This window comes from Poeciliopsis prolifica, unplaced genomic scaffold (assembly GCF_027474105.1).
Source record: "Poeciliopsis prolifica strain line A6 unplaced genomic scaffold, Auburn_PproV2 SCAFFOLD006, whole genome shotgun sequence".
In the NCBI taxonomy this organism is placed as follows: domain Eukaryota; kingdom Metazoa; phylum Chordata; class Actinopteri; order Cyprinodontiformes; family Poeciliidae; genus Poeciliopsis; species Poeciliopsis prolifica.
Genome location: NW_026562381.1, coordinates 12,685,350 through 12,709,986, shown reverse-complemented (window position 1 = coordinate 12,709,986; position 24,637 = coordinate 12,685,350). Strand labels below are relative to the sequence as shown.

The window sequence follows — 24,637 nt, the reverse complement described above, 5'->3', positions numbered from 1 at the left end:
CTAGACAGATAGATTCCCAGTAACTCCTGGATAACTTGCAGAAGGTTGAGCGGGCTGAGGTACGCGCGGATGACCTTTCGTCATGTCCAAGCCTTTGATTTGCTGATCTCATAATCAATGACCTGATTGACTGCTGGTCAGCAGCAAAGATTTCCCAACAGCAGGATAATATTTAGACTACTGTGAAATATTTCAGCAGATAAGACCACCTTATCTGAGGAGAATGTGTTTCTGTTTGTCTTGTGTATAACTTTATAATCAGAGTTGTGAATGTTAACATGTTAGTATGCGATTAATCTAAAAAGTTTAACATACTAATATCACACAATGCTACTAAGAAAACATTACAATTCAGAGATTATACATGCTTCTTATTATTGAACATGGGAACCAATATGTAGTTTTATACTTTTACTATTTGTAAACTAATTATTTCGCTCTTGCTTTTCTTTTCTTTTGATTGTACTTTCTTTAACTCATGTAAAGCACTTTCAATGGCCCTGTTGCTGAAAATGTGCTATATAAATAAAAATACCGTACAAGAATCAAGTCATATTACAAAAATAAACTCGTCAGAGAATAAAGGCGATCAATACTACCAGTATAAACTTGTACAAGAATAAAGTCATAATATTAAGAGCATAATCATAGTATTATGAGAATAATGTCAAAATTACACGAGAATAAAGATGTAAAAGTATAAAATTTCATATTTTGAGTATGAAGTCATAATATGACTTAGATCACCTCAATTGATTTGTATTTGATGACGATTTTGACAAAATGTAATATTTGTTGCTTGTTTCATTATTGATGACTGTGCAAACTCGACTTTATTCTCATAATATTATGACTATATTCCCTTACAACTTTATTTATGTAAAATTATGACTTTATCCTTACAATTGTATTTTTTCATTTTCTTAGCTGGTTTAAATACCCCGTCATTTAATTCAGATTAATCACAGTAGCGAAGTTGACCTAAAAGCCTCTCTTCCGTTGAGGGTTACTCAGTTCAAAGCAGCGCGTTACATGGTCTTGTACTCCGTTCAACAAGGTGGTTTTACAAACGTGCCTAAAAAAATGAGTGAGGAGAATCGGACTCGTGTGCTCAGTAGCAAATTTCACTTAAAAACACAGTTATTAAATCAAGCGCCCTGCATGCAGAGAATTATGTCCTGAGTTCAAATCTCGTCCTCAGATCTTTTGCTGCATGTCTCTGTCTACTTCCTGTCATGTTACTGTGAAATAAGATCCACTAGTACCAAACATTCTTACAAAAACAAAACAAAACATGAATGTTTCAATAAAACCAAGGTAGCATACTTAGTGCAGCAGGTAATATGCTTCCTTGCTGCATGCTTACCTGCAGCAAGAAAGTTTGAAAAGGTTAATAAGTAAAATGATGTTTTATTTCCAATATCTATTGATGTTGGAAATAACATTCCTGAATGTGATGCTTGATTTCAGAAAATAAAGCATTTATTTGAAAACGTGCATTTTCACATTGCAGGCATAGTGAGCAATCAGTGTGATTAATCGATTGACGGTGCTATTTTTAGTAGAAAATAGCTGTGAATTCCTACTATTTCAAAAGCAGCATTAGAGCCTCCACCCTGTATCACAAGACCTGCTTCCCCTCCCCTCCGCCTTTTCATCCATGGCAGGAATGTAAACAGTTGTGGAGCGGCAGAACCCTTTTCTCTTTATAATTCAGAGCCCGCCTCCTCCTCTCTCTGAGCCTCAGTGTGCTGGTTGGCTGAGGCTGCGGCGGCTCCGTCCCCAGGCTGTGAATGGATATCTGGGCAGCAGGGTCCGGCAGGTCAGGCTACCCTGGACGCAGCGTAGTAATTGGCTCTGCTTGGCTGATTAATGGCGGACACTGCAGATGGACGCCATTTCCAGACACTTTATCTCTCCCTTCCTCAAACAGATGACGTATGTACTGTACTGTCTGCGCTTCACTGATTTAATTCCCCCCATACAATTTCTCTCTGCTGTTCTTTTCCTCTAACTTGACGGTGACATGTCTGTTCACTAGCAAGGGGAAAATTCAAACACTGTGTCACCGTCTGTGACCGAATAGAAAATCAGTGGAGAATGATTAACACCTGTGATGTGTGAATCTAGTTTAATTAGTTTTATTTCAGTCTCCTTTTTTGCGTTTTTGCAGCCTTTAAATGTGCAAAGCAAACATCAAAGCGACTCTGTTGGGTGAATTCGTTGGCAGTTGGAGGTTTTTGTGTTTGCAGGAAAAGGGAGTTACTGATTAGATCACCTGCTGCTGTGGGACTCAGGCTTGAATCACTGTTGTTCAACTGCTGTGGAAAGGATCTATGCATTCACAGCACCTTGCAAAAATGCTGTGTAGCGTAAGAAATCCCAGTAAAACTCACTCAAGTTTGTGATTGTAATATCACATTGCTGTCAAAGGTAATATGTTTTCAACATGTCTTACTAATGCCTCCTGTTTTATTGGGTATACATTGGCAAAGAGTTGGAAATTATTCTGATGCTGTATGTCCGGTTGTTATTTACAATTATCTTTACTATTATTATTATTATTATTATTATTAGATTTATTTATTTGTTGATTCAGTGCATGATAGAAATATTTCAAAGTTCTTTCAAACTTTAGGAGGATCCACTTCCTGTTATTATAATCCTGGTTTTATATTACGAGTTGCCTCTGTATCACAAACCGAATAGACACAGACCAACGATGCTGCATGAAAACGAGCATTTTGACATTGTTGGAAAATGCACGTTTCCTGGACAGATAAGAGTCCAGGAATCCAAAGTTTCCATAATATTTGTAGACAGAATCTGCCGTGGAGCTCGGAAGTATTTGCAGAGGGGAGCTCCTTGTTTAGCGATAGTTAACAAAGATGCATTTTAAACATGCGTTATCTCCCATCAGCCCAATGTGGACGGAAACCAGAAAGGGGCTAATATCAGATGGAGAACTGCGAGGGGGTTGTGCAGCCAGGAAAAAGGCCGAAACAACCTCCAGGTTCAAAATCCTCAAGTAAAAAATAAAAAAATAAAAACCTAACAGAAAATGTTCTGATTGTTTTTGTTTAGTTTGGTTTGTATTGTAGATAAAGGATGTTCGTCATCATAGATCCAAAACTTTAAAATGATTTTGCTGTGGTAAAACAAAGGCAACTTATTTTGAAATTCTTTTGGGCTGGATTGAATACACACACTTTCTGTTTGTGACTTGAGTCACTTTCTTTCAAAATGCTTCTATATTTAGCCAAGTATAATAAATCAAGTAAAAATTTGGATGTTAATCCTCTCATTAATCATTTATCATGATTCATTTCTTGTCATGATAAGAATTTGGATTTGGGTGCAGCAAAGTTATCTTTTCAGGAAAAGTCTCTGGATAAATGTGTATCTATCTACATTAAGGGTGGGTGATAAGGACTTAAACTTTTATCTCTATAGTTTGTGGTAACAATTAAGATTATGATAAAGAAAAATGTATTTCTTATTTTTTAAGAAACTGTATGATTGTGACAGCAGAACACAGCATTAATAGCACCACGAACACAAAACATTGTTCTTGAAAAGCATTTGTTTTAAATAGGCTTCTTCAGGATGCCAATGAGTTTTTTAAAAAGTGTGATTTATATCACTAAACTGCACACAGTAACAACATTTAATCATATTTTCACATGTACTTATATTTATTGAAGCTCTCGTGGAATAAACAGAGAAAATAGCAAAAACTGTCAGTTTAGTTTTTTCATTCACTATCAATTTATCATGACAACAATAAATTATTATTATTTTTTTTACAATATGATAAAAGCCCACCCCAATTTTACTTATTATGAAGGTTTGGTAATAAAAACATCAATATTTTGCGTCATTTTCCATTGTAATATAATAATATCGGTCATAATTTCACTCTGATTATAAATAAAAAGTCTCTGTCTGCATTAACCGCCTGTGCTGGACACATCTGATTTGTATTAGTCTTGAACTGCAGTCGGGGGCCAGAAAAAAATCACACCAGGGGCCACAAATGGCCCTCGGACCACACGCTGGACACCCCAATCTAAAATAACCTTGCTAGTTGGAGCCAGTGGCTGGTAGAAAGGAAACGCAGTCTGCCTGTTAGTCTGATTCAGCAAAGATGCTCATGTGCTGTGACTTGCTGTCAGACGTGACGTCCTCCGAGACGACGCCATGTTTTGGGGTCTTTTTTCTTGGTTGCGCAAAGGTGTGCGGACGGCGGCTGTGTGGGCCGTTCTCATCTGTGCGGCTTATTTACGAGGTGTGCGGTGCGCCGGGTGTATCCTTCGGCGAGGCATCTCCCGCTGTCACAACGGCGCATTGCGCTTATCTGCGTGTTTGTCCGTTTGTCAGCACGCTATGAGCAAATGTCTCTGTGTACAGTATGCATGTGTGATTGGAGCTGGCAGCATGGGTGATGAGAGGGGTAAGACCGGAGTGCGTGGCCTGATTTTCCCAGTGTGCTGATGAATCATGACAGCTGCAGGATTGTCTGCTACTGCTGTTCGTCTGCTGGTCTGTACCGGATCACAGTTTGCATTCATGGTAGCCTCTAAAGTTTTACCCTCGCGGATCCTAATCAGAACAATCAGATTTTTCTCTCTGGCTGCTGCGCTCTTCTCCATCTCCTCAAACATGCGTACTGGAATCAGAGCATGGACTCCTCGTTACACAATATAGGCTAAATTTAACACAAGCAATGGCTCATATGGAAACATTCTAGCGTTCATCCATGTGGTGATGCACAATGATCAAGGCTGTGAAAAGAAAATCAAAATGCAGGGGGGCCCTTTTGCACATTTAGTGCTGCCAAACAGAAAATAACCCACAAACCGCTGCCATAAATATAACGAGCAGCACCGAAAGCAGCGAGGTCTGCGATATGGGCTCGGTTTTATCAATGCCTCCTGACAGATGGAGTCGGGCAGCTTGTGGGAGCAGGAAGCCCTTTCGGCTGCGCTCCTGTGGAGATGTGTTTGTGAAGAGCAGGTAGGGCTCCATTTTACACTGAAGCAGAAAGTGTTTGAATTTCAAGAAGGTAGATGTATTATCTAAAACTTAAAAGGAAGAGAAAGACAACCATAAAAAAACCCTAACAGAAATAAATAATGATGATGTAACTTTTAATGCTACATAAGGCTGCCCTTTAACATAACATAAACATCAACATATCACAGAGGAAAATGCATTTTCTTTCTCTGTGATATAGAAATAAATGGTTGGCTCTTTAAAATTAAAACAAATTTCAAAGAGATTTTTTTTAAAGATTATACAACATGTGGCTCTAAAGGAATTTTATTTAGCTGAATAAATGGTTCTTTGAAATATAAACATCACAGACTCTTAATAAAGTTTAATATATTCTAATGTAATCGTTTGGTATTATTTCTGTAGCCTCTTAAGTGAGAAAAGTAACTTGTAGTTTGCAGTGCCAGAGAATCTCCCAGTAAATTCTTGCAATTTGGAAGCAGTATGGCATTTTTATATCGTAATTGTACCTTAAATCTAAATCTAAAGTTAGAAGCCTTAGACTTTTCGATACAGAACACTGAGAATTATAACATTTTCTTTGGCTCTTTTATGGAGTTTTCCTCACTTAGAAGAAGTCATTTAGTTAAAATGTTGACATTCCTCTGGCATAATGAACCAAAATGCATGCCAAAAATGTTCTATTTTCACATTTTCAAAATGTATTGAATATTCTAAATTACTAGTAAAATTACTGTGGAAGTTAATAATTTTAAACTTCAATTTTTAAAGGTCGTTAACAATACAAAACTGCTGTTAAATGTAAAAATGCAACCATTTCAACCATGTGACAAAAGACTAGAAGACATGTAAAAATAAAAAGGTGCAACATGCATCCTGTCTCAGTGTGCATACCCCAAACTCAGGCACTTATTAAATCAGTTTCAGTCTTCACCCTGATTAGATACACACCTAACGTTGATTATTGCAGTTATGTTGTGTCCGTAGTTAAGGTAAGCAGTTTCACTGTAATTTTCCAGACATTTTCTCTTTTGAATCATCTAGCAAAAGCCAGAGGCAGAGTGGTTACAAAGGATGATCTCATTGCACACATCAGTGAGGAAGAAGTCAACACCGTGGCACGATCTCCTGCCTGGAAAAATCAGTAGGATTGCAAACCAGCAGGGATTTACCCCCTCAAAAAACATTACAGATAAACAGCAGTGGCAGCATAATGAGTTGGGGTGAGTTATCCTCCAATTGACCAGCTTTTTTCCAAGGTGAAGTAATTTATAATCAGGTCAAATTGAAATATAATCTGACTCAAAAGCTTCATGTGTCTCTTTATGGGTGAAAATGAGGAGGGATTTTATTTTCTAGCACCAAAGTAAGTCCAAACTTACTATACGAGAGGAAAACTAAAGATTTGTAATAGTCAAGCCAGAATACAGAACTAAATCCAACATAAAAAAGAGCCTTGATCTAGAGATGCTACTTATATCAGCTTAACAGTGTGCACACTCATGCAGTCAAGTTTATTTTGACATAATTTTACATGTGATTTTCTGACTTGAGGTGGTGTGCACTTTTGTAAGTCAGTCTTTGTGGAATTGGATCAAAAGTTTGGTTTACTTTATAACTTCTGTGCAGAAAGTCAGTCAATTATCAAACCCAAGCTGTTGCAGGAGCTTCAAAAAGTGTTTGATCAAACAGCAACTATATAAGAAACAACAAATCAAACAGCAGATGTGAGCAGTGCTGGACAATAAATCAATCACAATATACACTGAGATAGAAAGGTGATCCATATCAATATATAACACATCTAATAGAATATTCAATGATTTCACTGAACTCAGAGATAGGACAGGGGAAACCTTTGCTTCTTTCTGCTCCCTTTTTGAACAACTTGCATTTTGTTTTACATAATATTTTGCTGGAAATTTTAAGTTGTTACTAATGTTTTTTTTTCCCGTGTATTTTTTTTTATTGTTCGAAATAACGAGAGAAAGAAGTAAGGAAAGAAAGAACAATCTCCAATCCAAAACATGTAGGCAGAGGAAAGGCTTCAGTCAACCACTCACGGCCAGCGAAGCAAAGTTTGTAGAATCAACTAACTCACTCGCTCTTTGCTTACCTAACAACAACCTGCAGAGGAACTGGTGATTACCTTGCAACTACTTGTTGACTAACTTGCGCTGTGGCAGTTTAAGGTTTCTTCACCGTGCCTCATAACTGCTTAAAATAAAAATTAACAAAGTGGAGTGAAAACTCTGGATAAAACAGGAAAGATCACACCACCAGTTATTCAGATATTTAAAACAAAAAAACTAATAAATAATTATCAATATCGACTGATATTAAATGCTTGCATGGAGATATGTTTTTCAGCCATTTTGTAACTCATTAAAGATGCATCTTCCACTCCAAAAATATGCACCGAAATCCCAAGTCACAATCACAGTGAATGAAACTTTCCGATTGGACTCAAACATCCCGCTGGTCATAGAAAATAAGAGGCACTACCACACGTTGCACCAACATGAAGCTGTCACATACACATGAGGTAGGGAAACATTCACATGCAAACATAAAGAGAACTAAAACAGGAAATCACAAAGGTCACCCTGCAACCCCTTCCAACCCTCCCCTCTCCTTCACATATTTTTGTCGTTCTTATCCTCTGAGTCTGTCTTTGCTTGCATCATTGTGTGTTTTATTACACAGCTGTGGCAGTATTTACTGCTGATCAGGAAACTTTCCTTTTCCCTGGTTCTACTCTGTCTTAGGCCAGATCCAGATGCTGAGGTACAGAGAGGAGGGTTAGCTAAGTAAGGCGTGGTGGACTAGGTTAGTACCTGCCAGAGAAGGGGAGTGGACCTTGGCACAGGGGAGCAGGGGAAGGACAGAAGCCTCTGTAGTGGGCCTGGGGCGCCTTGCTATCCCCAGGTTTGTGGATGACACTGTAAATAGGTTCAGCCCTGCTGTGGGGTACAGGAATCACAGTGAACGGGACAAGTGTAGGACACAAAGAAAGCACACATACCAACAAAGAGCGACAAGTACTCATACGACTCATGTAGACAGATTGTACAAGAACATAACAAGAAAACATAACAAACATTCACCCGGGAAAACACACACGCACGCACACACCAATAAACAGGGGTAATACAACCCTCTCTCCCCAGAGCTCTGGGTTAAGCTGACTCAAAGCCTCGTGGGACAGTCCAATCAGGCCCTTATGAATGCTACTTCTGATCCACTAGCTGGATATGAAGTCAAAGGTTAAAACACAGTCATAACAAGTACGAGAAGTGACAAGGAGCTTCTCTCAGCACACAGCCACCGCACGCTGTCCAGCTATGATGTAGTGTGCACCGCCACGGCCCCAATGAGCTGACATTTGGAAATTAAGCCTGTGTTTCTTTTTCCATCGTCAAGCACTTCATGAGGATATTTAAAACTACTGCTCAAGCATGTATCATCAGACTCCCCATGACGATACATGTGAAGCAAAAACAAAATGGAGGCCACTGGCAACTGAAAAAAACCCAAACGAAACATAAAAATTCTCCCTAGAGACATGAAACAGGTGTTCTCCACAGCCATGTTACACCAGGCAGACACAACTATGATTGGTTCAGTTATTGTTGTGAAAGCATTAAAAAAAAACGAGGGAATCAGCCGTGGTGGGGAAAAACTGGAACTTACCTCGTGAAGTCTTCCTCCCCAAGCATGTGGCGGGGGACGGGCGAGTACCTGGACGGGGTCACCTGGGGAGGCGGATACACCGGCTTTGGCTCCATCGCCCCCATGTAACTGTGGCTGACGTGGTTGTCCACCATGGTGGGAAAGGCTGGAGGGAGGGCCAGGCCAGTAGGGGGAAAGAAAGAATGATTAAAACAAAAGCGCTACAGGAAGTAAAACACTCTGTGAAAAGTCAAGACGTATTTTAAAATAAAAAATACCATCTATTGTTGGTTAGGTAAAGATCATTTCACAAAATTGGCTAAAACTTTATTTGAAGCGGTGTGTGTATGTATGACATGACACTGTCATAAACACGATGGAAAATAATGACACTTTTAATACAAAGTTGCATTAAAAGTGTCTTTATTTACCGAATGATAAGTCATGACAACAGTTAAATATCCATTAAATTAAATGTTTATAGGTATTTGACATTAAGATCTTGGATTTTTATGTGATTGTCATTGTATTATTTGTAAAATGGTCTCAAAACAACATCATCATTTATCGCAATAACTTCTGGGACAATTTAAAATCCAGTAAAATTTGTTATCGTGACAGGCATTGCTATTATTCTAATATTTTTTGGCTATTCCAAGTGTTAAAACTTGTTTTTTATGCTAATTTGTCCAACTGTCTAAAATTTGGACAGATTCTCAAAATAGCCAATGCTCACACAGGACAAAGATAACGTTGCCCAAAATCCCAAAGGTCACAGATAAAAAAAAGATAAAAGAAATAAAAAGGCTCATATCACACCTAATGACATCTTTGCAATATTTACCAATATTATCGCCAATGCAGTCCTAGTGTAAGTAACTCAAGGTCATAAAATAACAGTTTTTATCAGTCAACGTCTCCAGACACACAAAACTTTCTCTAATGTTGTGCTAGAGCAATCTGAATTGAGATTATAAAAGTAACATTGTGAAGCTTCAGAGCAGCTGCTCTTGTGTGCAAAAATCTTGATCTTTACTTATTTACAAATTAATCTAATTCTCTATCAAAAAATTTTTAAGCCATTTCTTCTTGAGGGTTTGAAAAAAAGATACATTATAAGCCTGATGTGTATTTGTGACAGGATTTTTTTTTTACCTTACTCTATTAATATTTTCGTTCTTGCACAACATTTCTTTCTTTATCTGAATACAATCATTTAGAGCAAAGAATGCAACTGTACCAATTTCAAACAAATCTAAGTATTAGGAAGCAGATCTGGTTGCTGCTCTAAACCAAGGCTTTGCTGATTGTATTAAATGCAGTACAACAGGATGATGTGCAATGAAGACAAGACAGGAACATATTAAGAGAAACCACAATCAATGAGAGTCCCACTCTGGTCTCCTGTAACATTAAATCACTGCTCTGCTGAAATCTGAGAAGCTGCAGCTCAAAATCGTGGGCTCTCATGAGCAGGTGGGATGTGAGAAACTATCCACACTCTGTGGGTGGCAGAGAACTGTGCTTGTCGTTGCTGTGGGAGAAACTGTGTGTGTGTGTGTGTGTATACAAGCATTTACTACATGCAGTATGTGGGTGCCTGGGCATTGCAGTTTTAGCAGAGAACAGTGATCAACTAAAAACACAAAAACTTTCATGACAAAGATGGAAAAAGATGCAAGACGTATTGTGAAGGTCTTCTTTTTGGACAGGAGCGGAGGATTCAACCAACAAGTCGATTCAGATACGTACTGCTGGAGTAGTCTGGAGGGGCATACATGTCATTCAGATGCACGGGTCCCGGCTTGGCCACCTTGAGATAAACCATATCAGAGGTGTTCTTCAACGCAGCTACCGCCTCCTCATGACGCACATCCTGCAGCACGATGTTATTCACCTGTATGTGTTGGCCGCCAGAGAATAAGAAAAAATACGAGCTGTGACAACATCACAAAGCCATCAGCAGCTAAGACAGTAATGATTCATAGCTGGTAGGTAATATGAGAGTTCATTTCATCAGCAAACGGAAAATGAAATACATGCTGTGTTCTGTGGCATTGACCTAATTTAAAAGGAGCATTTCTAAAGTATTTCAGATGAGACCAAAGTTTTTCATTTATCCCTCTTATTATAGTTTTGCTATTACTGGAGCAAAAGGGTTAAAGATGCTACGGAGAATGCAGAAGAAGTCCAACAGTTCAGTTTTAAATTTCACATCCATGTGGATTATACTGATGAGACTCTGGGATTTCAGTGGGTAGCACTCAACTTTCTGCATATTCAGAAATTCAATGTACTGCTGGAAATGTTTCTTCAGTAGTTTCAGAATTTTAATCAAATGCATCTGCATGTCGAATGTGTTCATAGAAACAGTAAAGTTTCATGATCTTAATCTGATTTTTGTCTTAGTGAGTTAAAACAACTGATACTTTTTGACAATATAAAAACATAATACATAAAAAGTAAACTTATAAAATGTAAAATAATATATTTTTATAAATACAATGCTGAATAAATGCTTACGATTACTGACAAGAGTCAGTAATATTTGAAGCTGTTTTTCCAGACTGATTTAGCATTTCAATTAAAAAATGAATACTCAACACCGGATCCTAAAATATGATCAACTCCTGACATTTTACTAAATGTGAATGAGTAAAACCTGGAAAGACAGATTTATGAGCTTGTAAAACTGTGTTTGTAATAAACTAATTTGATACCGTATAATTTTTCAAATCCATTTTGAGATGTTTTCAAATATAGTTGTTTGAAAGCATGTGCAAAGAAGTAAAACTTCTATTATATAGATTTATTTTGTATTTGTATTATAAATTCTGGACAATTTTTGACGTATGTCCACAAAAGAAACTTTATTTTAGATTTCTTTAATGAACTCTAAATTACTAATAATAGTCCTCGCAACCATTTCCAGATTGATGAACGCCTGAAACAGTTTCTCTGAAATCACTGCTGACGTGTTTCGTCCTTGGCTATGTGTAACGAATACTCAAATGGTCAAATGCAATAGATCATCTGCATTCGCCTGCTACTTAGAAATATTATTCCAATAAAAGGAGTGAGCAGGGAATGAGCTTTTCATTTATTGCTTTGGGATTTTGTTTAGTTGTTTCGCATAAAATTTGTGATGTCATGAGCGTTTACTTTCACACGACACTCGGCAGTGCAATGAAAAAGTATTCCCCCTCTCAGATCATCAAACAAACTTTGGTATCAAGATAAAGGCAGTTTTTAAATGGAGGGAATTGTGTGAAAATATAACTACCTCCCTTGTTAAGGGAATTAACTGTAATCAACCACAGTTTATTGTATTTTAAGTATCTAACGACACCTGACAACTATCAGATCTGTAGAGTTTAAAACAAAAATGCATAAAACCTCTCTGGTGATATGAAGTGGGCTATAAAATCTCAAAAATGGCAGTTGGGAAAAGGAAACAAAGCCATTCCTAACATTGAGACTCGAGTAAACCACAGTGAGAGCCACTATTCAATAACAAAGAAAAACACAGAGGTCATTCTTCTCGAGAGAGGCAAGTCTACCAAAAATACTCCAAGAGTTCATCTGTGACTCAAGCAGGAGGTCAGAAAACAACCAAGAACATCTTGACCTCAACAAGCCTCACTGGTCTCAGTTAGAATCAGTTAGAGCTTTGATCACCAAGACTTTTGGGAAATAACCTGTGGACTGACAAGACGTAACTGGAGAATTTGTGGATGTCATGTGTTACGTGTGGTGAAAAACCCCCAAATAGTTCAGCAAAAGGGCATCAATGCTGACAATGACAAATGGTGTGGGTAGTGTGCTGGTCGGCAGCTGCTGTGCTGCTTGTGGAGCAGAAACATCTTGCCATATTGGTGGAACTGTAGCTGAAAATCTTGAAAGAAAATGTCTGGCTATCGGTTCCTGACCTGAAGCTCAAACACCACTGAGATATCCAGGAGAACAATGGTCCAAAATCTCCAAACAATTCCACCTCTGAATGCCTGTGAAGTGGCTTCATCAAAATCTGGACCGAAATGCATTTGAAACGCTTTGGCATAAAATTAAACAGTTAGTTTATGCTCAAAACCCTTCCAAAGTGACTGAATTAAGAAATAAATTGAATTCTCATTTGAAGTTTTATTTTACTTCCTAAAAGGAAATTAAATGGAACTAATATTAATTCAAATTTCTTCAAAAGTTATTGTAGGTGAAGATGGATGTGGCCAGGAAAGCTCTCCTTTAGCAGTCTGCATTACATTGAATTTGAAGAAGCCTCTGACTAAAGACACTCTGTTTTTCAAAGACATTCTCATGAAGATAATCCAGAGGTTTGTCTATAATTGTATTAATTTTATCTAAAATACTTTTATTACATTTATATCAAATTGAAAGCAAAAAATAAATAAATCTGTGAGAGTATATTCACCTAAATAAATAAAATCTGGTTAACAGCCAATGAATCTGATTATGTCATAACAGGTAGGAATTTAGATTTAAAACAAGCTAGATTAAAAAATAATAATAAATTAAGTATTTTGGTTTGAAATGCATATGTGTGAAGTGTATTCTCATACAGCTAGCAGTCGGTCTCCAGTCTGCAGTCGTCCATCTTTCTGGGCGGCTCCTCCTTCTATGATCTTGGTGATATAAATGCTATTGTCTCCAGGAATATGCTGGTTCCCAATTCCCCCAGCAATGCTGAATCCCAGTCCTGTTCGGGACACACAAAGCGGGACAGTCACCGCATGTACAAATAATCAGCCTCCCAAGAAAATGTTGTTTATGTTCAAGAGTCTGACCTTTGGGGCCCTTCAGCAGGTTAACCTCCAGGATGGTCTCTGGGGGGGCCTGCCTCCGTCGGACCAGCAGCCGCACCACAGGCCCCGCCTCCTTCAGGGCTTCCACCGCTCGGCTGTGAACCACCTCGGAGACGTCCACTTCGTTCACACGCAGGACGCAGTCGTTGACCCTGAGAGAGGTTCAGATGCACGTCACAAACACCCAGAGGTGGACAAAGTAGCACTAATTTAAAATATTTTTACTCAAGTAAAAGTAGAAAGAAGCCAGCCAAGAAATTACTCATGTAAGAGTAAAAATGTATTTCGTAAAAAGTTTATTTAATATTTCAGAATTACATTATCAGACTGACTAAAATATAAATTTAAGTGGACTTTTTATTTTTTATTTTAAGGATAAAAATGACAATAATTTATATAAGTAACAAAAAAATTACAAAATCAGACAAAAGAAACTTTTTCTAAATCAGTTTCTTTAACAAAAAAACTTATGAAACTTTAACAGAAACTGTCTGGGGAATTACTGGTTAAAACATGTTTGTTTTTCATTCTATCCATAGAAAACTCAGAAATAAAATTATTCAAGTAGAAGTAAAAAGTACAGCACAATTCTAAAAGTTTAAAAAAGTTACTCAAGTAAATGTAATTGAGTAAATGTAACTAATTACTACTGTGTTTGATGCATAAAAGATAGGGAGATCAGAGTAGGGCTCCTATAATCAGAGCACTCCATGTCATAATTATTTACATCTCATAAATTTTCTGTTTTTTTTTTTTTTGCTTTGTTTTTGTTTCTTGCATTGAATCATAACTTTGAGGAAGCACACAGAGCCAAGAGGCAGAGAGCTGAAGAAACTCTGCCTCCCACACAGCGCTGGCTGGCGGGACACGATGTTGGTGAACGCTAAAGATGTGAGCAGAAAGGTTAGAGCAGGAGGAGGATGGAGAGAGCAGCTGAGCTCAAAAAGAGCAAAAAAATATGAACGAGGAGGGGAGGAACGAGGTGAACTCACCCCAGTCGTCCGTCCATAGCAGCTGCTCCTCCAGGGATTATCTTGGTGATGAAAATCCCCGGATCATCGGGAATGTGGGGATTGTCTATTCCTCCAGCAATGCTGAAGCCCAGGCCGGAGTTCCCCTGAACACAAGTTGGGATTGTTTTCATTAGAATGCAGAAGAAGAAACAGCCCACATCATGTTGGCTTGTGTAAAAGTATTCATACCACTATAATTGTTTTCACAGGTTTGTCATATTATGTGGACCCCTGAACGACACTGGGGAAATTTTTGCTTCTGTGTTGCCTCACAATCAATATTGCATTCCACTGCAGAAACACAAAATGTTAACAAGTATTTTGGTCTAGTTTCTAGGACAAATATCTTAGTACACTTCAAATACAACAAAACTAACTTACAAGCAACTTTTCAGCAAAATATTGGGACTTCTTTTAAGTCAAAAGTTTCTTAATTTTGACGTTTCTACTGGCAGATTATTTCCCTTATAAAATGGGGAAAATTTCTTGTCATAAGTGAAATAATCTACCATCAGATCTAGTACTTTTAAAATCTATATTCAACAATTATGGACTTAAACCAACTGGAAAGTTTACTTCTAAGTCAGTTTTTTCTTACTTCAGGTGCACTAAGATAGTTTCTCTAGAAACTTGATCAAAAATACTTGGCAAAATAGATTTATTTTTCTGTTTGCAGTGCTTGCATTCCTTTCCAATTCATTCTCAAATACACCTCAGTCTATTTTGTATGCAGTCACAGTGATGACGAATGTTAATTTAAAATTCTACATACACCTTTAAAAGATCTTCAGTGAAAACATGTTTATATTCTTAACACTTGTACAGAAAACTGATTGAAATTTGATCTTTTAACAGCATTTTGTAGTATCTTTCGATGGAGATGGGATTGCACATGAAAACGTCTCTTTTTCAGATTTTAATATTGCAATGTCAAAATAACTCACAAATAGTCCGAATAGTTTTGATTTCTTTCTTTACTCATTTTCTCCTTTTTAAATTAAATTTTAGCTGCTTTACTTCTGTATTTTGAGCATCAATTTGTTGCATTTATCCAAAAAAAATAAATAAATAGAACTTCAGATAATTTGCAAACAAGATATTAACATATATGACATTATATTGCAACAAAAATACTTTCAATATTCAAGATGTCGCATGAATTGATGACTAAATAAATTATTGCGAGGGATCGTAAAGTCTTGTATGGGAAAAAAGCCACAAATTTAAAGGATTTTAGTGGGAACACAAGCAGTGACAGTGGAAGAAATATTATGAATGCTTTTCAAATATTTTTATCAGTAATAAATTGAAAAGTGTGTTTATTTGTATCCAGCCCCCCCTGAGGCAACACTTTGCAGAATCAACTGCAAGTCTTTTGGGGTATGTCTGTCTACCAGCTTTAGATCAGGAACCTGAATGTTTCCACAGTTTGTGTCTCTAACTAAGGATGCCTTGATGTAACCTTTTCACTTCCAATATGTCAATATTGCAGTTTTGAGCGTTGGCTGATATTGATACTGACCTGACATGATATCAGCCCGGCTCATGCGTAGTTTTATTACTTATTTTGTAGTGTGTAGCATGCATTTTTCTACAAAAGGAGATATTTTAATCTCTTTACACCATACAAATAGCACATATAGCCCAGTTAAAATAATTTCTGTTGCATGACTGAGTGCCTCTAGGTCTCTGAAGTAGACCGACACTGCCACCTCCAGCTATTCTCATCCCTTTGACTACACAGGCCCCATTCGGATCCATGGGGCTGAGGCACAGAGCTTTGTCTTCCAGCCTTGGCCGCAGAGATAGGCAGCAAACAAGACAGCTGAGAAAAGACTTCACTTTATTATTTTCTATAATTAATGAGAAACAGTCGCAACAAATTAGGACAGAGTGGGGCTGAGGCTTCACAGCAGTGCTGCTCCAGAGCAGGAAGGAGAAGCCGTACTGGACCACCGAACGTTGCACAACCACAGACCCTGAAAGCTGCAACTCTGCATGCATGCAGAAACGCCACTTTAAAGTAAACGGGCCAGAAATATGCTGTGCAATTATTCAGAGGTGCATCAACATGGAGGTGGAATAATCAGTCGAAATGTAAAGCTCCCCCACTTCAAGTTGAACCGCTCCTGCTAAGAGCAGCAGATAGGAGAGCACTTTTCATTTCTCCTGTCTGCAGACGGACTATGTAAAAAGACTTGCCTCTTACTCGCACCTAAGAGTCATTTACTGTACTGATGTATGATCAGCAGCTCCACAAACATGGTTTTCTTCTATGTGTACACACACGAAGCTTTATGTGAGTTCTTCAAGTTCATTTGACAAAGAATGAGCTGCGTGCTACCACCTAGTGGGGAGAAATCCCTTATGCAGAAAATGCATCAAAGAATAAAATATAACTTACCCTCTCTAAAATGATTTCCTCATATTTATACATCCCGTCGCTTCCGTTTACCTGTTGAAACAAAAACAAAACCATCACAATAAGGATGATGAATATTTAGATCTTTCAGAAAAATAAAACAGAAGCAAGAAATGTGGGTGAAATCTTTAACAGCATCTGTTTGTAGAAAGAACCAGAAATAATTTATTTACAAATCAGAGTGAATGCATTCTCCAAATGGTGTTACCAACAGACAAAATGGCATATGTGACAATGGAGAACGCGCTTTAAACAGAAGGCATTCACACTATGAGGGGGAGGGCTTTTCATCCACACACAAACATACAAACACATCCATGCAGAACAGAAAGTCAGAGTAAGACGCATCCTTACTGTACAGCAGACAGCGAGAGAAGATACTTACATAAGGGCCTGCATCTAGTGAGTCTGCGTTGACAATGATGGGGGGAGGGTTGGCCTGTGAATATGAAGAGAGGCACATTAGCTCGGTGTGCGAGGCTGTAAGAGGCACAGACATAATGAAGTATGCACAGTAGTGTTTGGGATGCCATAGGAACCGCCAACGAGGCTCGGTGGGACTGCGAACGCAGGAAGGGACGAGTCAGAGGAAGGTGTGAGGACCGAGAATGAGGACTGGGCTGGAGAGACCGCCGTTTATTACCTGCCACAGCCAGATGCGCTGCACACACCTCATAAACAAACCCGCTTGTGTCTCAGCTTACGGTCCGACACGTTTACATGAGTCAGATACATGACTGATATTGTGATTAATTGTGATAAAGTCACCTTTCTCACCACCTGGTCACTAAAACCTTTATCAGTTATGAACAGCAAGCCAAACATATTATTTGCATGTCCCACAAAACAAAACAGATGACCAAATATTCCATTCAAGCACACCTTTATGATCACAGTTCATGTTTAATTGAGCTCTAATGATTCAGTGAGTAAAACAAAATAAAAATATTAGTTTTTATTGATAAACTAATCCTTCAAACTGTCATTTATTGATATTTTATATTGAACAATCCACCATTTATTGAAGCTTTTACTTTTACTGTCGCCTACTTGACAAACATTTTAAGGTTTTTCCACTGAATGACATTTTAAATGTATGGTAATAATTCTGGTGGTGCAAATTCTGGTAATAATTGTAAAGACTTTTAACTGTCTAACAGTGCGTGTAAAGGAAATCTATAGTTGGAAAAAAACGATTTAGTCGGTAATGATTCAGTTGAATTAATATTTATACATACAGTTTCAAACACATATGGAAGTACAGCGCCAGTGTTAATTTGGAAGATGTATTTGTGGATTTAACTTCCTGGCTTGATGTTTTGAGATGTTTCTTTAATATTTCCACTTAATTCTCTTTTCCCTCAAGCAGTAAAACACCCCATAGAATGATGCCTACAACAGAGATAGTGTTCTGAATCGGAGTCTTCCACATTTTCCTCCGACTCTAACAATGGTCGACACTTCAGAGTTTTGTTTCATATTGCTTAGGTTGTTATCCCTGAGCGAATTTCTAAACTGTACATTGTACAGTGCAAACCAGCTGACCAAAAACAGTGAAGCTTTTGAAATGACTCATTTTTCAGACACCAAAAAACATTGACTTAAACAATTTAAACAAATGGGTGGTAGTTTAAGCAGTTGGCCCTTTTTTGTGGAAACCAAAATATACGTATAATAACATGCAAAACGTGAATTTTGCATTGTATGTCCCTTTTAAGACTTGGGAATGGAGAAGAATTAAAAAGTTATTGTTCTCTTTATTTTGGCAGTTGAAATAAACCTAAAAAGTGTCGGTTTAAATAGTGCATGAAACCATCTGTTTTCAACAACATTCAGCTTTTGAACTGGTTGAAGAGTAAAAAAACAAAAGTATTGGGTAATTTTTTTTCAGTCAGGAGGTTGAGACCATTTAATTGTCTCGACTGGATCTTTTAAGGTCATCAATATGTCACACTGTGATGAATCTTTTGCTCTGTTGTTATTGTTGAAACTAACCAAATATCAGATTAATCAACAACCCTCATTCTTAGTCATACCCCTGCTGGTAACCTTTATTTAATTCTGCTCATGAAATTTTAATTTAATGCATAATATGCTGATTTTTTTAATTGTAATTTCTAAACCCTCTGTTAGACTCCTTCCATTTTAGTCTTAAAGATGATTTTGGATGAAGTATAAATGTTAATCAGAGTTTTTGTATTAATTTAAAGGCACCGATTTTTCACTTTCAACACGCAATTTCATCTAAAATCAAGTTCAGAATATAAACTTTAAAAAAAAAACAAAGAAACAATGACGCTATCAGCTTGGCTCCATTGTGCCACCTGGTGTTTGTGTTCCCGTGTGGGGCTGCAGGTTGACCGCAGAGGGAAGCAGCAGAAATGGAAGCAGAGGAGAGTGAGCTGAATACTGGATGATTTAAAAACAGTTTACATCTTCCAACTGGTTAGACTTTTCCTTGACTGATTGGGATGTTGTGCTTAATGAGATGCTGACAGCATTGCCTGGGGATGATGGGTCTCTGGAGGTCCAAACCAGATATGTACCGATCTTTCCTTAAGTTTTCTCCACTGCATTCAATCTTACCCTTCACTTTCAGTAACATTGTAAGTCATTTCTATACATATGGATTCTCCTGGTAAAGATAAGTAAAAATGCTTAAAATAATGTAATCTTACACTGCAGCAGCATACTCAACACGCGGAGCAAAAACGTACATTTATTTACGAGGGAAAAAATATCCCTTCATGAATTTAACAACAATCAGCAGTTCCTCCGTCTTTGCCAACCACAATCTCCCTAAAGACAAATAACTTTTAAAAAGCATATGTATGCAGCTCTGGAAAAAAATTAAGAGGCCACCTAAATTATCAGTTTCTCTGATTTTGCTCTTTATAGGCATATGTTTGAGTAAAATTAACATTGTTCTTTTATTTTATGACATGTCACTAAAAGTCCAAGCAACATTTTTTTATTTATTTGCAGAAAATAAATGGTCAAAATAATGAAAAAGATGCAGTTCTTCCAGATCTTAAGTAATGCAAAGAAAACAAGTTCATATCTATTTATAAACAACAATTCCAGAACAGAAATCAATACTTGTTGGAATAACCAGGAGGTTATCAAAGGGGTTCTGTGCCGTGCCCTCTTCATTTTTTCCAGTTATGTTTTTAAAGTTGATCAAAGGGTCTACAAGATTTTAAGTAGTAATGGACAATATTAATCCACTTTTAGTTTCAGAGAGGTAAAATACGAAGTGACACAGAGGCTCAACGCTTTTTGCCACTCTTCAAATTGTAAAAGACAAGGGAAATTAATTGTTAATTGAATTTATACACACAGTTTGTCCCTTTTTTCCTTCTTCCACTTTGTGCACAAACAAACAATTGTGTATCAAGTTATTTTGCATATTTATTACAACCTTTACATTAAACCTTTTCAACTTTTCAGATCTCTTTTTTGGAAAGGATTATGTCATAAAATAAGATGAATCAGGACCCCTGATCAATCCAAACAACCTTGGAGTGATGTTCTGCTGCCAGATATTATTTGTTCAAGATTCATAATCGTATTTTATTTAGAAACCAAAAAGGACAAAATGACTTTAGAAAACCGCTTCAGGTAACGGCTATAGTCTACTGCTACAAATAAATATGACACAGGTTTCTTATTATTTACAAAGCATTTTATGGACTTCTTCTCTGGCAGTAATTGTGGAAATTTCTTTTTTTCAAACAGTTCAATATAACTTTTTGAATGATCTCATTTTGTTTTCAAGAGATGTTTTCAGTTACACTTAAAGGTCTGCTTTCCTCCATTAATGTCAAATACTCATTAGGTCCAGACAATTAAGCAAAGCAAACTATGCAACATGAGTTTCAGTTGATTGAAATAAAATTTAAAGCACATTTGGGATAACATAAAGTAAACGACAATTCATAACATCTGTCAGTGAAGTTCAGCCAGCTAACATGAACTCAGATATTAAAGCTAAAGACAATTTTGATCAACCAAAGTTCATCACTGTGCTACTTTCTCCCTCTACTCTCCAATTTGCATTATTTGCAGTTTATTAACTTCAAACTTTCTTTTCTCTCTCAGTTTTTTTTCTGCTCAATGACTTGATGCAATCTGCTGGACTTCCTACGACAAAAAACTTTGAAAAATAATTTGAATAATTGGAACGTAAGGCTGATTGAATTGAAAGGACTTTTACGATAATGTTTTGTAAATTGGCGGTGTATAAACAAACTGAAATTAATTTAATCAAAATTTATTTCTAACTCAACCTCTTCCTGCACACACCTGAAAATAAATACACACTTTCTAGATGAAGCACATTTTGCAAAAAAACAAAACAATAAATGTTTTAATAATGTAACTTAGAGACACTGAGAATGTAAAAAATGTTTCTATGCTCAACTAAAGACTGAAAACATTGAATGAGATCAGTGTCATCAGTGTATGCATATTATCTTACAGTGCTTACACTGTGTTCACTACAGGATGATTCACACTATTTACTGACTGGACATGTACAAAAGCCATAGAAAACTTTAAAATAGTTCAAATGGAGCGATAAATTAATTCAGTGACCACTTCTGCCACCCAATCAGCACTAGAAGTTGCATTAAAAGCCAATTAAAAGTGTAAACTTTGCATTATTTGTTCAATAAGGATCCTTTTAATGCAATATGTTAAGATTTGCATTAAAACTCCATTGAAAGTGTCATTATTTGCCGAAAGACACTTCATGACAGCCGTAGTAAACATTCATAAAGATTCCTTCATGATCATGCCTGTTGTTATGCCATGTTTATGACAATGTCACATCAGTCTTATGCACAACCATTCAAATAAAGGGTTACTACTTCAATCGATGGCTGATTAACAGGGTTTTGCTGAATTGTCATCATCTGAATGGTGTGTGCTGAAGCAGAGGAACATGTAAAACATGCAGGTCAGTGTGTCTTGAGGACCAGGGTTGGGAAACACTGCTCTAAGAGATGTCATCAAAGGTTTGCTATAAGATTTTCCTCCATTTCTCCAACCTTTCCCTCCTCTCTGTGTGGAACTTCCTGCTTCTGAAAGTAGCTGTCAATGGAAATGTGGGGTTGTAGGTCTGGCCTGCTCCACTCAGTGGTGAAACGCAAAGATTGCAGACAGCTGCGGATGCCTCCCTCCCCAAGTCAGCACAATCGGGTCTTCGCTGTAATCTGCATATGGACTAACAGATGGTCATGTCTGCAGTTGTGCTTGTACATTTCGGTAAAGACCCCAATCGGATGCCCCCAAAAATCCCAAAGTGATTTTAATCTTGACAACATCTGTAGCAGAAGAGTTTATGACAGCTGGTATTTTAAATCAGAACAATAAAACCAAGTTGATACGGGGAAAAAAAGAGAGATGAAACAACGCCTCAGGGCTACACAGGAAACAAACTGACCACTGTTGTCCCTGAATGACTGACAGAGTAAGCTACTCAGTCCATTACTGAGACAACATGTGACAAAACACACTATTGCAGGATGATGGCTGCGGTGCTTATCCCAGCAATCATACCGGAGCACTGAAGCCCTGTGGGATCACCGCACCTACATGCAGCAGCATTATACCATCCTGGGTTTGCAGCTTAATCCCGCTACCTGATTCCCATGTAACAAGCAAACAAGCAGAGGGGAATAATGCAATGTAATCTCAACAGCAGCAATCACAACATGGGTTTGTTTAATCATTAATGTTCATGTGTCTTCAATCGTACTGGAAAGGTCCTCAATCCCACTGCCCTCATGGCTCTGTAATCCCATAAAGAGCATAAAGATGGCTGACTGACGACCATAACATCTGACCGGTTTATTAGAGAGGCTGTGTTTAAATGTTCGCTCAGAGGACGACAAATTGAAGACAGAATCTGACTGAAATGATCTTAATTTTCCTGCCAATAGGCTGGATCAGGAGAGGATAGGGATGTTTGGAGTGTGTTGCAGGTGAATGTGGGTCAGGTAACATCAAAAAAGCAGTGGCGAAAAATATTACAAATGTAGGTCAACGCCTGAACAGCAAACCTGGACTTTACTGAAGTCTCTGTTATGTAATACTACAGGTTCATCTCATAAATGGGAATTACATATAGACACTAAATAATTTCAGTAATTCAAATCAATAATTAAACTCATTTATTATATGATATATTTTGAAAGTTTATGTTAATTTTGCTGATTTTGGCTTGGAGCTAATGAGAACACAAAATGTTTGTTTATATTTACATTAAACCACTAAAAAGTGATTTTTAATCTGGAGATTTTGTTTGAAGCTTCAGAATCCTGGGGAAATCTAAAACTGTTCAGCAATCAGTCAATGACTCCCTCCAGAAGGCAAAAGATCACAAATGAGGATGGATTCAGAAAGTTTTATCGCTGCATGTTGTAAGTTGAGTGGAGGGAAAAGCTGTGGTAGAAAAAGGCACACTAGAAACAGAAAATCACAGTGTTGAGAGGATTGTAAACAAAAGTTTGTTCATGAGTTTGGGAAAAATTAAGTCTGAAATATTCTGACTTTTCTTTAAAAAAAATATTTTTAATGGTCCTCTGTAATTAGTTGTAGCAAAACTAAGTAGAAATGCTTAAACTGTATCACTTAAATATAAAATAAATCAATATGTCAGTTATACTTAAACTAAATTACTAAAATGAATTTCCTTCTTAATAATATTCTATTTTGGATGATAAACCTAAATTGATTTCCGACTTTTTCAGATTAAACACTTGATATCAAAACAACACATTTGAATTTTTCACCAGTAAGTATTAAGTGAAAATATTAAAAGTGGTTGAGATAAATCCCTGTTTGCCTCAATGAATATAAGAACAATGTCTTTCCTTCGTCAGCAGCTGCTCCTCTCACCAAACTGCTAAAATATTCCTGACTTGACAAAATGTATAAAAGCAACATGTGTCAACCTGAAGAGACATGCTTGAAACACCACCATTGTTGCCACCTTTTTACTGAGACTGTTTATTTGAACACAAATATATCAGCAAATGATCAACTGGACTTCAACACCTGGACTGTCTAATATTCTACAGCAGACTACAAACTAATAGAACTCCAGTTTAGAAGAATAAAGCTGCATTAAACACAACCAACCTGATTGGAAATCTGTTAAGCTACATGTCCCACCTGAGGAGCCAACTTCAGCAGGAACATACTTTCTATATGATTTTAGCAAGCCCTGATATCGCTGTGGAATAGTTCAGGCCCAATCTTCTATAGGGCCTTGGTTCACTTCACTGGGATTTGTTCGCAGACATTTCTGCTGAATTCACACCAGTGTAACTACTATACAAAGTCTTTTGTTTTAGTTCTGGGGGCAATTTGAACATTTTGCACAAAATCATGTTCATCTAGGAGCAGAGACTCTGTCTTTGTCTCCAGCCAAAACTGTCCTCAAGTAAGAGTAGCAATACTTTAACATATTTTTACTCAAGTAAAAGTTAAAAGTAGCTGTGCAAGAAATTACCCAAGTAAGTGTAGAAAAAGAATTTGGTAAAAAGTAGAGTAGTGAGTAGAGTGACAGTAGCCATACTTGATAATGAAATTATTCAAGTACAGTATAGTAAAAAAATACTCCTAACAGTAGATTTTTTAATAGTTAGTATCCAACTTTGTTTTACATTGAAGAGGTTTTTGTGTCT

At 37.2% G+C, this 24,637-nt stretch overlaps 1 protein-coding gene across 18 annotated transcripts in view; it reads right to left on the bottom strand.

Annotated features, from left to right (window-relative positions):
* Positions 1 to 24,637, bottom strand: part of LOC129360682 (disks large homolog 3-like) — a 104,756-nt gene that overhangs the window by 33,439 nt on the left and 46,680 nt on the right. For 8 of the 18 annotated variants that reach the window (XM_055031017.1, XM_055031016.1, XM_055031018.1 and 5 more), the window contains 8 exons: positions 17,329 to 17,382; positions 16,926 to 16,976; positions 14,501 to 14,625; positions 13,491 to 13,660; positions 13,266 to 13,402; positions 10,441 to 10,585; positions 8,710 to 8,872; positions 7,854 to 7,979 (listed from right to left, as the gene is read on the bottom strand). In XM_055031017.1, the coding sequence (XP_054886992.1) occupies positions 7,854 to 7,979; positions 8,710 to 8,872; positions 10,441 to 10,585; positions 13,266 to 13,402; positions 13,491 to 13,660; positions 14,501 to 14,625; positions 16,926 to 16,976; positions 17,329 to 17,382 (971 nt within the window). The remainder of the gene's footprint in view (positions 1 to 7,853; positions 7,980 to 8,709; positions 8,873 to 10,440; positions 10,586 to 13,265; positions 13,403 to 13,490; positions 13,661 to 14,500; positions 14,626 to 16,925; positions 16,977 to 17,328; positions 17,383 to 24,637) is intronic. The other 10 variants (XM_055031025.1, XM_055031024.1, XM_055031030.1 and 7 more) reach the window with 3 other exon arrangements.